The 14,004-nt window shown below is 42.1% G+C and overlaps 1 protein-coding gene across 4 annotated transcripts in view; it reads left to right on the top strand.

Moving 5' to 3' along the window:
• Positions 1 to 7,742: 7,742 nt before the first annotated feature.
• LOC147309308 (ADAMTS-like protein 2) overlaps positions 7,743 to 14,004 on the top strand; it is a 65,131-nt gene continuing 58,869 nt past the window's right edge. For 3 of the 4 annotated variants that reach the window (XM_086272055.1, XM_086272054.1, XM_086272056.1), the window contains exons 1-2: positions 7,743 to 7,870; positions 13,591 to 13,674. In XM_086272055.1, coding sequence (XP_086128181.1) covers positions 7,778 to 7,870; positions 13,591 to 13,674 — 177 coding nt within the window. In that variant the 5' untranslated portion in view covers positions 7,743 to 7,777. The remainder of the gene's footprint in view (positions 7,871 to 13,590; positions 13,675 to 14,004) is intronic. The other variant, XM_086272057.1, reaches the window with a different exon arrangement.

Raw genomic sequence — 14,004 nt, 5'->3', positions numbered from 1 at the left:
GCTGTGGGTAGTGACCGAAAGAACGAGATCGCGGATACAAGCGGCAGAAATGAGCTTCCTCCGAAGGGTGGCTGGCCTCTCCCTTAGAGATAGGGTGAGAAGTTCGGCCATCCGGGAGGGGCTCAGAGTAGAGCCGCTGCTGCTCCACATCGAAAGGAGCCAGCTGAGGTGGTTCGGGCATCTGACAAGGATGCCCCCTGGGCGCCTCCTGGGTGAGGTGTTCCAGGCATGTCCCACCGGGAGGAGGCCCCGGGGCAGACCCAGGACACGCTGGAGAGATTATATCTCTCAGCTGGCCTGGGAACGCCTTGGTGTTCCCCCGGATAAGCTGGAGGAGGTGGCTGGGGAGAGGGAGGTCTGGGCCTCTTTGCTTAGTCTGCTGCCCCCGCGACCTGGCCTCGGATAAAGCGGATGAAAATGGATGGATGGATGGTGTGTCATGAGTTATAAGTAACAATCTCATCATATTAATAAATAGTTTCTGATATATGATATAGTTAATCATGATTATGAAAAACCCACCTCATAAATATAAAATCTTGAATAACAAGTGTTTTTTTTTTTTTTTAATTGGACTGGTGGATGGTGCAGTGGTAAATGGATTGGTTCTAATATAGTTATTCTGAACTTTACACCACCAACCTCAGTGACTTTTTCTGTGCCTGAGCGGATTCTGTCGAACATTCACACACATTCACACTCTCATGAATGCGCTGGGAGCAGCTCTAGGTTTGCGTATCTTGCCCACGTACACTTTGGCATGCAAGCTGGGAAACAGAGCTGCTGTGTGAGAAGGAACCTGTGACGCTTGTGTGCAGCCATTATCCAGACACCTTCCAGTGCAAACATAATAATATCGAAGCCCTGGCAGTTTTTTAAAAAAGTCATTATAAAGATGTGTATGTTAATATAACACAAAGTGTTTCTTATTCACAATGTCATCATAATGTCATCATTTTAAAGAATAATTTAGAGATTTCCTTATAACACAGCACAAAGTGCTGATTATGAAAACTTAAACATAAACTCCTTTTCCATATGTAACTGAATCAGAACAGGTGAAGCCAATTGAAAAATGTATGTTTCTTTATTTTGTATAGATTTTTTCTTTTCTTTGCTAAATGAACTTCTGAATATTGTTTACATGATTGAAATAAAATTAACAAACAAACAATAAACAATCATTTTAAGAGGTGTTTCATTATTGTGCCAGTTTCTTTTCTCTTTTCAGTGGCAGACGTGGACTTCCACACTTTTCTGTTTTCCCATCAGAAACAGATTTGAGTCTTGACTTGTTCATTCAACTTCTATGTCTGGTTACCACCAGCACAAAAGCCACAAATAGTTTTCCTTTTTATATTTTGAGCTGTGGGTATGAACCAATCCAATGAGCAGATACATGCATCTCAACATGATGATGAGACGCTATGGAAGAAATGAGGGTATTGTGTTAGGGAAACCCTCGGTCTGTCCAGGGGTGGTATTTTTACACCAAATGATCAGAAATACACACAAAGTCAGACAGAAACACTCTGATAAGGATGCATTTTTCTGTCTGCTTCACAGTCAGCCACACATCAGTCTTTAATTATTGTACTGGAACGTCGTTTTTAATCACTGCCACTAGAGGACATCAGTGCTCGAGGTTAGCCTGTCACTGATTTGCAGGGCAGTTTGCCAGTATGGGAACTATGCTCATGTCTATGTTAATAAAATAATTGTTTAAATACCTTTTAAATTACTATGCTTTAGTGTGAAGCAGGTTGAAATGACTGTATAAGTTGTGATATATTGCATAATACGTCTTTTGCTTTCTCACACATAGTGTATGGTGTTAGAGGGATTGGCCACACCCAGCTGGTACGAAGAGAAAGAGACTGATAGGAACTGTGAAAAGACAAGAAAAAGTAAGGAGAGTAATTGAATGGTTTTTAATTATTGTTTCAGATAACTAAAGTAAATATTAGAAAAAATAATATGTAGATATAAAATACACAAACTACACCTTTGAGGAACACTGAGAAAATAAGGCACTAGTTGTGTTGTTTGTACCCATTCTTATGTGTGGTATCAGTGAATGGACTGGTTAACACCGATTTGCATGAGCTATGGGGACTTTCAACATCCACACACTGTGTATTTTATGACCACACACAACCTTAGATGTGGCATGAGTCGTGGATGTCAGGATATCAGGACATGCCTTGAGGCGGATCTATTTCAGATGATTAAAAAAAACGAGGGGAAAAAGTGCAAAATGACACCAAAATGTTGACAAGTAGGAACAAAATGATCACAGAGATGCTAAAAGACAGCCAAGAAGAGCATCGCTAATTGTAAGCATGTTAGGGGGCTAAAACAGGAGGCTTGAGGCAGAGATGAGCTGTAAACCGACCATGTGTTTATTCACCAACATTAACAATGCCAAACCATAACACATAATAAAGCGATGCAGCCCAGTGGTGGGACATGGTTCCAGCAGCCTCTGATGTCAGTGCGCTGTTGCTAACTGGCCCTCGACCATAACCTCATCTGGGGTTACGTGCTAAACCAAACTAAAAACTGCAGGGATTTTCTGCAGGGAGAAAATGTACGTGAGACACAATCTTGTCACCAGAATACTCAGTTAGGATATAATTTGGCCCTCCTACCTATATGCACATCAGGTAAATATTAAAGTAATATTTCCCACCTAGGCAGACATTAACCAGCACTCACTGAAGGACTGCCAACAAGAAAAACCTGAAGACAAATAACCAATAAAAACACGTCAGACTTCTTCTATGACTGTCATCTTTTACACAAATGTCATGATTACTCATGTATGTTAATCTAGCCAAGCAATGAAGAAGACCTTCATTACACATTAAAAAGTAATAAATAACCATAAAGAAGCCCTTTTAAGCACGAGCGCTGGAAAACAACAGGGACCAATTATGTAAAGTCAAACTATGTAAAATCATCCAATAGTCCACTTCACATGCACCGTCAGAACCGTTTGGTTTACGTGCAGCTTGGATAGAGTGCTCAGGGGGCAGGACACATGGAAACCTTTGCTGTGAATGAAGGAGAAAATTACCTACACTGTTGTCTGTGCTGCAGGACATCACAGTTTCTGTTGGAGACCTGGTAGGACTCTGCTTCAGGCCAACAGCGTCAGACATTTTCTTCAATTCAGTGTTATTTATACAGCGCCAATTAACAGCAACAGTCACCTCAAGGTGCTTTATATTGTAAGCTAGACCCTACAATAATACTTCATTTCAGTTCATTTAGTTAATATAAGACAGTAGACATAATGAAATTTCATTTATTTTCAACGAACGGCAAGGTATAAAAGTACTTTTTACAAATGACACCAAAATAATAACAGTAAAAAAAACCAAACTGAAATAGTAATATCTATACTGATGTGGACTAGGTAATGTGTTAGTAAGGAAAGGATGCTAAGGCAAATCAACCTACAGAGGGCTGAATTTAAGGACACCCTAAAAATCAAAGTGGAATGATGAGTGGATGGTGTTCTGGGGGATTACCTCCCAAATCTGGACCAGGGCATCACCTCCACCTCCACTCTCCCACAAGAGCACTGGTATTGTTGTGCACAGTGTTGGGTAAGTTACTTTAAATTAGTAACTTAGTTACATTACTAGTTACTTCTATCAAAAGTAATTCAGTTACTTCAAGTTACTCGTTATTTTCAAAGTAACTAGTTACTAGGGAAAGTAACTTTGGCTTTACTCAGAATTCTCTTGTTAACGTGTTGCTAACGGGATACCCAGCCAGACTGCCAGTCTTCTAGCTTGCTTACTTGCCACAGTGCACTGTGCCACCTACCAATAGAAAGGAAAAGATAATGTGCACATTTCCACAAGAGAAATCCCACGCCTGGACCGTCGTTGACTGCTGCCATGATTCTAGCCTGCGTCACAGCGTCATGTGTGCTTTTTACATCCAACACAAAAACTGCAGTCGTGGTGCTTTCGATTGTACTCAGAACTCGGAAATTCTGCCTTCTGAATAGGAAGATGTAGGTAACACCAGACTGCAGATGAGCTGCATACAGGGCTGGACTGGCCCACCATTATAGGAAACATCATAAAGCCTTTGAATGAAAACAAATGCTGTTGTGACAGTGATGTGCACTGTCTTGTTGGTATATATGTATCAATCTATCAATCGTTTGTTGTAAGATTCAGATAATTATTTATTAAAAGGTAGACATTTTAAATGCGAATAAGAAAGAAAAGTATTTCTTTGTGCCCACCTGTTAATGCCCTATCTGGCCCCCTGGCAACACTTTCCTAGACCCGCCCCTGCACAGTTACCAGCTGTCAGCTACATAAAAAAAGGATCCTGGGGTTATTTATCTCTCAGAAACAGCTCATAACTTCAACTCATTCATGTTAACTAAAAGGTAAACCTGTTTCTCCATCACCTGTTCAGCTCTGATGATTCAGTAAGGACATCTCCTGGTTTCATCTTCATGTTTCCCTCTCACCACATATCCAAACCGACATCATGACCAGCAGCTTTACAGCTGTGGCTCCAGAAAACATCAGCTGATACTAGAAAGTAATATTAAATACATTCTAACAACAGCTGATCAAGCTTAAACGTGCTGCTGTTGTTTAGCGCGACATCCGCTGGTTTCCTCTTTCTGGCGCAAAGTGGGCGATAAACAAACAAGAGAGAAAAGCCGATCAGCTGATCACTGATCAGTTTCATGACTGAAGTAGCAACAGGAGAGAGAGGGAGAGAGAAGAGGCAGCTGTGCAGCAAAGACACAGAATAACTCCAGCTTTGTGTCTTTTTCCCTTCTAGCTGAAGTCCGGGACAAACTGTGTTCCTTCTCAGCTCAATACGCGTAATATTTTCTCTGAATACGAGATGATTCTGTGTTTTTGGGGACGGTTGGCAAATCTACTAACTAACCTTATGAATAAAATAAAGTTCACTATCAGTAACATCATAGCACCACCCAGCTGTATGGAAACTCCGTCATGCTAGCTAGTAGCAGTACGAGTTATTGTAACTGACTGTAAAAAGTCAGCACAACGAAAATAAACTCCACCTAAACTTGGTTTATATCTGACCCAGATAGACTGCAGGTCATAACTTCTTACCTGAAGTTCAGTTCACCTGATACTCGGACCGGCGGCCGCCTCGGGTCTCTCCTCCTCCTGCGTCCCCTTTCCCTCCTCCACCTGCTGGCCTCCACCACTTGCTAATGTTACTGAATCTGTGGAAGCTCCGTGATAGCCACCACACAAAGTAACGAATAACGAGCCTATCTAAATCCCAGTAACGATTAACGCGTTCCTGATTTTGGCATAATAATTAGTTACCGTGCTCGTTACCAGAATAATAACGTAGTTACTGTAACGCGTTACTTAATAACACGTTAGTCCCTACACTGGTTGTGCACTAGGAGGAATCCAGGACCCACCACACCAGCTTAGGGTCTGACAATGGGTCCAAGGATTTTTAGTCCATTTTTATTTACACAGCGCCAAATCACAACAACAGTCACTTCAAGGTGCTTTATATTGTAAAGTAGACCCTACAGTAATACATACAGAGAAAACCCCAACAAGCACTTTGGCGACAGTGGGAAGGAAAAACTCCCTTTTAACAGGAAGAAACCTCCAACAGAACCAGGCTCAGGGAGGGGCGGGGCCCTCTGCTGTGATTGGTTGGGGTGAGAGAAGGAAGACAGGATAAAGACATGCTGTGGAAGAGAGACAGAGGTTAATAACAGATATGATTCAATGCAGAGAGGTCTGTTAACACATAGTGAGTGAAGAAGAAACACCCAGTGCATCATGGGAATATCCGGCAGCCTACACCTATTGCAGAATAACTAAGGGAGGATTCAGGGTCACCTGGTCCAGCCCTAACTATATGCTTTAGCAAAAAGGAAAGTTTGAAACCTAATCTTGAAAGTAGAGATCACAATAGCTAATAGCAGTCAGCGTGCTAGCCTGTAGAGCTCTGCGTCTCTCCATGGCCTCCCCAGAGCACCACCGACCCACCATCAAACCAGTCATTCTGAATGATATTACAGGCAGCAGGTTGTTCTCCACAGCTTCTGCAGACCCTTCTATGTCTGCCACATTGTTTGGTCAGAGACATTCATGCCAGTGCCTGCTGGAGGTAATTTTGTAGGACTGGGAGTGCTGGTTCTGTTTCTCCTTGCACAAGGAAGCAGGAAGGTCCTGCTGATGAGGTAAGGACCTTTGGCTACGTTCACACTGCAGGTCTTAATGCTCAATTCCAATTGTTTGATCAAATCCAATTTTTTTGTCTGCTTGTTCACACGACAAATAAAAAGTGACAGCAAACGCGCTCTAGTGTGAACCTTCAAAGCGGCCGCATGTGCAAAAGAAGGCATCACACAGAACGCGCTCACAGTAAGGAAAGGATGCTAAGGCAAATCAACCTACAGAGGGCTGAATTTAAGGACACCCTAAAAATCAAAGTGGAATGATGAGTGGATGGTGTTCTGGGGGATTACCTCCCAAATCTGGACCAGGGCATCACCTCCACCTCCACTCTCCCACAAGAGCACTGTGCAAAAGAAGGCATCACACAGAACGCGCTCTGTTTGGACCCAGAGCAAACAGTATTGTTTGACTGACGGACATTACATTTGGCCTAATAATGATCCTGATTGCTGTCTTAGAGGAGCGGTGCTTCAAAGGATAGCTGCAGATTTCTGTCAGAATCTGCAGATTATACAGTACAAATAAAATGTTCACGTTTCTCCAACGTTGTCTTCCAAACAGTTTCACTAACATCTACACTGGATGGCCAGGAAGCGTTCACGATGTCTTATCGGGCGCTTCTCCGGCGGAGATAATTGGCGTTTTGTCTCGTGTCAGTGACATAAAAGACGGATTTAATGCGACAAGACCATCAAACAGCAGATGCTTTCTAGAACATCAGATATGTATCGGATTCGGTACCACATACGAAAGTGACCCAGGTTGGATTTGAAAATATCGGATTTGTGCCGTTCACACTGTCACACCATGATCGGATTTGATGCGTTTTCGCCTGCAGTGTGAACGTAGCCTTTGACTGCCCTGTTCAGCTCTCCTGGAGTAACTGGCTGTCTCCTGGATTTTCTCCTATGCTCTTGACTGTGATGAGAGACAAGCCTTGTGTCAGCGGCACATATTGATGCGCCATCCAGGCAGAGTTGGACTATTTTTGCAACCTCTGGAGGCTCACCTAATGCAGCCAGTAGCAACAATGACCATAACCAAATGGATAACTAGTGACAAAACAGTCAGAAAAGATGAGAAGGGAAAAACTGTCAATGGCCCCCCACACTCCTGTTTTGGGGGTTGTCACTGTAGTGCGCCTGTTAATTTCATTAACACCAAAGCAGCTGTAACTGAGAGAAGAGCTGTCAAAGAGAAAAGGTAATTATCTGCTTAATTTGCAGAAAACCCAGAATAGTGCATCCACGGTCCTCTGGATACATTGTTACACTGTATTATTCCAAACCAGATATCTGCATTTCCTCGCTTTTTAGGTTCCCTGTGCCACCCCGACTTATATTTCATGGAAACGCCCCTGCCTTCATGTCATGTAGCGGTCAAGAGTTGTGCTATCCGGGCAAGCAGATGAGTGTGCACATGCGTGCGTGCAAGTGAGAGCAGAAGGCGTAGCTACTTCAAAGGGGGGGGGCACAAGGAGAGGAGCGAGGAGGGTCCGGAGGTAACGAGGAGGGAGGGGAAGTGTTGTAGGTCCCTGACATGAATGGACTATGTTCGCTAAAGGAATCGTAACTCTCCCGGTTTGCTCAATTCTCCTGCTTCATCTCCCGGTTTTCCCGCTAACGGACAGCTGGCCCGTTAAGGTAAATAACTCGGGTCGTCGCCGTTCACTTCATTCCGATCAATTCTGTGTCTGTTCAGACGTTATGAAGGGGGTCTTGGTAATTCACGGTTTTATCACCAGTTTTCGTATCAAGTTCGTAATTGATGCCATCCTCCGAGTCGGTTTATTAGTAACATGGCAATGCGCTCTCTGACGTCGAGCTTCCCCGTACAGGCGGATGGGAAGATAAGTCTTCCCCAGTCCGGGGAAGTCAGGGTTCCCCTCGACGTATCCGCGTTGGACTGTAAAGAGCCATAAAACTGCTCAACACTGTTCACATTAGACGGCAAACAGACAGCAGTGAAGTGACTTAAATGTTGCTTATGATCAAAGCAGATGTAACACTAGCTGTTGAAGCTCTCCCGCAATAACTGGTGTCATATACGTTCAAACATGCCCTGTATGATGTGTGCTTTATGTTTGAAGCCAAATGAAAAAGCGTCTTTTGTCTTCGGTGGTTCAGTGGCTGTTCTGCCGCTTCCCCCATTCAGCTTTCCTGCTTGTTTATCACAGTGTGGCTAAAAACATCAGCTTCTTGAACTACTGTCTAATTCAAACAGATGGTTTGCTGCAAGAGTAGATCTCAAAATTTTATTTTTGTCTGAACTTTGTTCATTTACTAGGCTAACTACAGGTAACTAACGGAAACTTAATTAGAGCATTTTACAGTATGCAGTAGTTTCTCAGTAACAGCTGTGGTCCATACAGAGCATTTATTTTTTGAGTCAGATCCTCTGACTATAAATAAAAGATGGTCATAATAAGAAAATTACTCTTATTCACAAAAAGGGACTCAATGCTCTGTGGAATATGACCCCAAGCTGGACCCACAAACTCAACAGGAAAATGTTTACTAAAGGTCATAGATACAGAGGGCTGAGAGACATTTTCCCATGGACATCTATACAACCAGAGAGCGGTTTCTAAAGAGAATGTGAGTTTAAGACACGTGTGTGTTGGCTTCACTCTTCATGCCTAGAAGCTGCATATCCCTCTTTTATACTGTCTGGGCCATCCCATCGTCTCATATTTATTAAGTTTTAAACTTGGTCAGCAAGTTGCATCCGTAAACTGTATGGGTGCTAAGGAACACAATAATGGGATGCATGGGTTTCACTCAGTTAAACTACAGCATATATTTCTTGGATGAACCGTATCAGACAGCAATACATATCTGTAATATACAGTGGGTAAAATTAGTATTGAACACATCACCAATTTTTATACTTATAAAAGTGCTATTGACATTAAATTTTCAATAGATGTTGTCAACAACCCATCCAATCCCCACATGCTAAAAAGAAAAAAAAAATCAAACCATAGATGTCCATAAATGATGTGCAATGATGAGAAATGACAGAGGGAACCAGTATCGAACATGTTTACTGAAATGGATTCAATACGTCGTACAAAAGCGTTTGTTGGCTTCAATACGCCTGCTGTATGCAGAAACTAGTCACAGTGACAGGTGTGATTTTACCCGTGCTGCCACACAGTCCAGAAGGTTCCGGGTCATTCTAGCAGCTTTGGTTTGTCTCTCTGAAACTAACCGAGTTTGTTGGCTGTGTTTGGCATCACTGTCCCCTCGTTTCATCTTCATCATCCTGGTAGGTGGCAGCAGGTTTTTATCAAGACTCTCAGGACATTTTTCCACTCATCCTTTAATTATTTGAATCACAGTGCTGTATGCTGAAAAACAGCCCCACACCATTTGGTGTTTTGGGGGTGCAGTGCCGTTCACCTCCAAACATGGGGTGTATTCTGGCATCCAGAGGTCAGTTTTGGTCTCATGTGACCAGACTCTACTCTCCCAGTTTTTCCCAGGCTTGTCTAAATGTTGTTCAGCAAACTTTAAATGTACCTCATTATGTTTGTGCTTCATTATACTTGCTGTCCCTGTGTGGAGACTGAAACACTGGGTGGATTGAGAGTTTACTGTTGGTCCCCAGATTGTGGAATGGGTTGTTCCTGTTAGATTGGCCCCAGCAGTTGCAGTTTTTAAATCATGTTTAACCTCCAAAGACCCAAACTCTTTCATGGCATGCATTTTTAATTTTTCTTTGCTATTTGGGTTGATTGGGACCTAAAGAATGTAAAAACAAAGAATTACCAATTCTTTTTTTTTTTTTTTACCTAATTTTTGTTTTTGAGAAAAATGAGATCCACATATGAGGACATTTGTTTCAAATTTTGATAGCACAGTGGCAGTATAATGTCCTCGTGAGTGGATATCAGGCCCTTGTAGAGAAAAATTAAGTATTTTGGTCTAGATGTCCCAAAATGTGATGCCCACATATGTGGACGCCAGGTCATAGGAGGTTAAAAAAAAAGCCTTTGGATTTCAATGTGAGTACTACTGTTAGCGTCCAGGTAGTTTTAGTCAGTTTTTTCATCAATTTTAATCTTTTGTACCCTTTTTAAGACTTATGTTTATGTATTGTACATTTTGTGTTTTTATTTTTCTGTTTTGTATTTTTTGTCTTCTTTATTTGATATGTGTTTGTGTATTTTATTGTCGCCGTCTTCTAACTGGAAAGCACTTTGGGTAACTAAATTCCTTTAAAGTGCTCTATTTTAAAGTCAGTCACCAGAAGTCGTTAATAGCTTTACGTATCGGGCAATTAAGAACAAACTGAACAGGATCGTCAGAACTGCTGGAAAAATATTAATCAGCAACAAACTTCATTGGATAAACTGTATCATCAGGCTGTTTAAGGAAGGTCCGGTTTATTGTTGCTGACGGTGAACACCCTCTTTACTCTGACTTTGAGTTAATGCGCTCAGGACGATGATATAGGACGCCTGTCTAGAACAAAAAAGTTGTATAAGGCGTCATTGAGAATATATAGACTTGAATGATTGCCTATGTTGGATTCTCTCCAACAACCATAAACTGCAATATTTGGTCCATCTTTGTAAAGTTTTCCTGATTATATCTCCTCCACGTCACCTCCAACTCACGGGTTATCATCCAGTTCCAGGCTTCTTTACCCATTTAAAAAAAACTAAATCAAATTAATCTCCTTTTTCAAAACGTCCTTGTTTCCTGTCTTTCTAAATAGCAGCTGCTCACCTGTTAGGACACCTAAACTTTGCCCTGTGCAAAAATCCACAAGCTGCGCTTTTAACCATCTCTCCTTGACACAGTCACTCTGGACAGATCTTCTGAAACTGAACGGCAAGTCTGGTAACTTCTGCTCACCAACTGGAATGGAATCACTTTCTTTTATCATGTTCAGCTGTCCTACCCTGAGGATATTCAGCTCTACACACATGCTGCTCTTTCTGCCAGATTTGGGGATTATTATAAAATGCACCTAGTATTCAGTGCGGGTTTTTTATGGAGCCATGAATGGTCAAAAAGATCCATTCCCATCCACTGAGACAACCTTGCCACCGTAGACCAATTAACAAAGGCCAAAGAAATTCCCCTTCCATCATGAAGCTGTCAGCCACCAGTTCTTACTCAGAACAGATCCGTTATCATTCCACCGCTGTCTCCCTGTCTCGTCGTTCAGAGCCTCGGCCCTCATGCAGAGGCAGTCCCGATGCAAGTACCTAGATTTTTGGCCACAACATTCGAGATCTAAACCCCAGCATTGCAGAGCTCATGAGCCTTTTCCAAGAAGTTATTATCAACAGCCTTGCTCCTGGACTGAAATCAATTTTTATTAATTTCACTACCACTTTAAACTTCTTTAAACTTTAAACTTCTCTTCCCATCCATCTTCGACCTCATGCTGTCTACCTCTAACTTCGGATCTTTCTGTTATTTTCATGCTCCGTTACAGATATGCTCACTGCTACCTGGATTCATGTGCTGTTCAGAGTTTACCTCAACGACGACCAAATTCAGTTCAGATCTTTATCCCTGCATAAGTGACCTTCACCCAGTCTCCGAAGACTGCCTCGTCTTCTCTCTCAAACAAAGTAAAACCTCACCACACCTCACATTCAGACCCTCTGTTTATAACTGAGTCTGGCCACGTGGATACCAGATCCTTGTTTCTCTCACACTTCAAGATCTCTTACTGTCTGGAATATCTCCTAGTCTAATATTACTAATAACAGTATATTTAGGCCTAATACTTTGTTAATCAGATCATCATGATCTTTGGTGAATACAGTCTTAAGACGATGTTGACATTATATTGTGAAGCTTTTGAGTTTTCATGTAAGGGTGTGGTTGTAGCAGCATGCCAAACTTGGACCTTTCACCATATGACACATATATATTAGGGGTGCAACGATACACAAAATTCACGGTTCGGTTCGATACTTTGGTGTCACGGTTCGATATTTTTTCAATATAAAAAATGTTCATGCTTTTTTAATTAGTCATTTATTAAAATTATAAATATATATTTTAACTCAAAAGTACAGTTTTTAAATTTAATGTTGCTGAAACAACAAAATAATAAAAAAAAAAAAATCTATCGATCGAGAAATCGCTCATCTTTGGTAAATTGAGTTTATTACAGAGAAATGGCTCTTTCCAAAATAAAAGCTATACTATACGCTTCTTCTGGGCTATATTCTCAGCAGCATGTTAAACATATCAGGTCCCCATAAGGAGAATCCTGTGCTAACGGCTGTCTAAATGACTCGGGTAAAGTTTGTAGCATGCTGCTTGTTGTTTTTGTCTGCTTCCACTTGTCTTTGCACTAGGATGATGTCGGAGTAAATGTGCAGTCATATTCGTTGTGTTCCCACTAGTGCTGTCATCGTTAATCTGAAATGACGTTAACGCCACAACACGGCAAATCTCCGTTAACGAGCCACCGCGGATCGCCCCGTGCGTGGGGCTGGACGGCCAACACGTTAACGAGCTAACTGCGCTAACGCACTAGTTCCCACCCATGTAATTGAGCATTGCGTGGCACATGCAACACACTATTTTACTTTTGTCCATGACGCGCTTACCTTCAGGGTCATACGTCACATGAAAACCAAAATAGTTCCAAACGCCAATGAATGAGGGTGGGGGAGGTTCAGTTTGCCATGTTGCAAGGAGAGCTTAGCTTCTGTCTCGCTAGCTTGCCCTGCGCTCAGTGAATCTGCGTTCGACTACTCCGCCTAGGCTGCACTGTCGAGCGCAGATCCACTGAGCGCTCAACACAGACAGCATCGTCAGAAGGAAAGTTGATAAAATAAATTAAAAATGTTGTATTGTTCGATACATATGCGTACCGAACCGAAAGCACTGTATCGAACGGTTCAATATCGATACGAGTATCGTTGCACCCCTGATATTTATATATTTGTGTTCTGTATATTGTATATCGGCATTGTACCAGTCTGTCCCAAACTTTACCTGCTTGATGGGAGTCTGAGTATGGCGACATCATCCAGTCTACATGAAATTTTCATTTATAGTTTCATGCATGATATATATCAGCATTACATACGGGTAAGTCTCTCTATCGCCCTCTAGTGGGCATAGATGGCAATCCTTACATAAACAACCCAACAGCCAATTATCATCTCAAGCTAAAGAAAACCGCATAAGCACACGATGCTGTTCACCTGCAGCACGCTCAACCGCAGTGCGCCTAGACGTGCAGCGGTGTGCGAGGGCTCTGTCATCACTGGTTGCAGGTTTAAATTTATATAAATTTTTTTCCTTTTATTTTTCTTTAAGCCGTCCTAATGTTCTCCATGTTTGTGTCTGTGCATGATTTGTCTGTCTGTGTCTGTTAGGACAGAAGTGAAGTAAGGGTGGGGCAGCATGACAGCCATCTACGATCACACGGAAGTCAAAATGGGAAACAGACAGGCAAAAAGGTGATCACTGTCTTTTGAGTTTCTTTGCATGCAGAACTGTTGTCATGTAGATTTCAGTCTGACTCTGAATTTTTGCAGGTGGGGGCATTTTTAACATGCTGGCGAGAAATATGGAGAGAAATGTGCCTCAAAAGGGTTACAGACGTGTACAGTGATTGGTGTGTACTCACAAGCATGTGCTTGCACCCACACATAAATACATAGCAATTTGAGCACATGTAAAACTGCTTCAGAATCAGAATCAGAAAGGGTTTTATTGCCAAATGTTGAGCAGGTTTACAACATTAGGAAATTGCTGCGGTGCTTCAGTGCAAACATACTGTCATAAAT

Source organism: Aulonocara sp. 'chitande type north' Nkhata Bay, linkage group LG18 (genome assembly GCF_057382095.1).
Source record: "Aulonocara sp. 'chitande type north' Nkhata Bay isolate Kocher_YH1m ecotype deep benthic linkage group LG18, A_spYH_male_GT1.1, whole genome shotgun sequence".
In the NCBI taxonomy this organism is placed as follows: Eukaryota; Metazoa; Chordata; class Actinopteri; order Cichliformes; family Cichlidae; genus Aulonocara; species Aulonocara sp. 'chitande type north' Nkhata Bay.
This window is presented reverse-complemented; position numbering and strand designations above follow the sequence as displayed.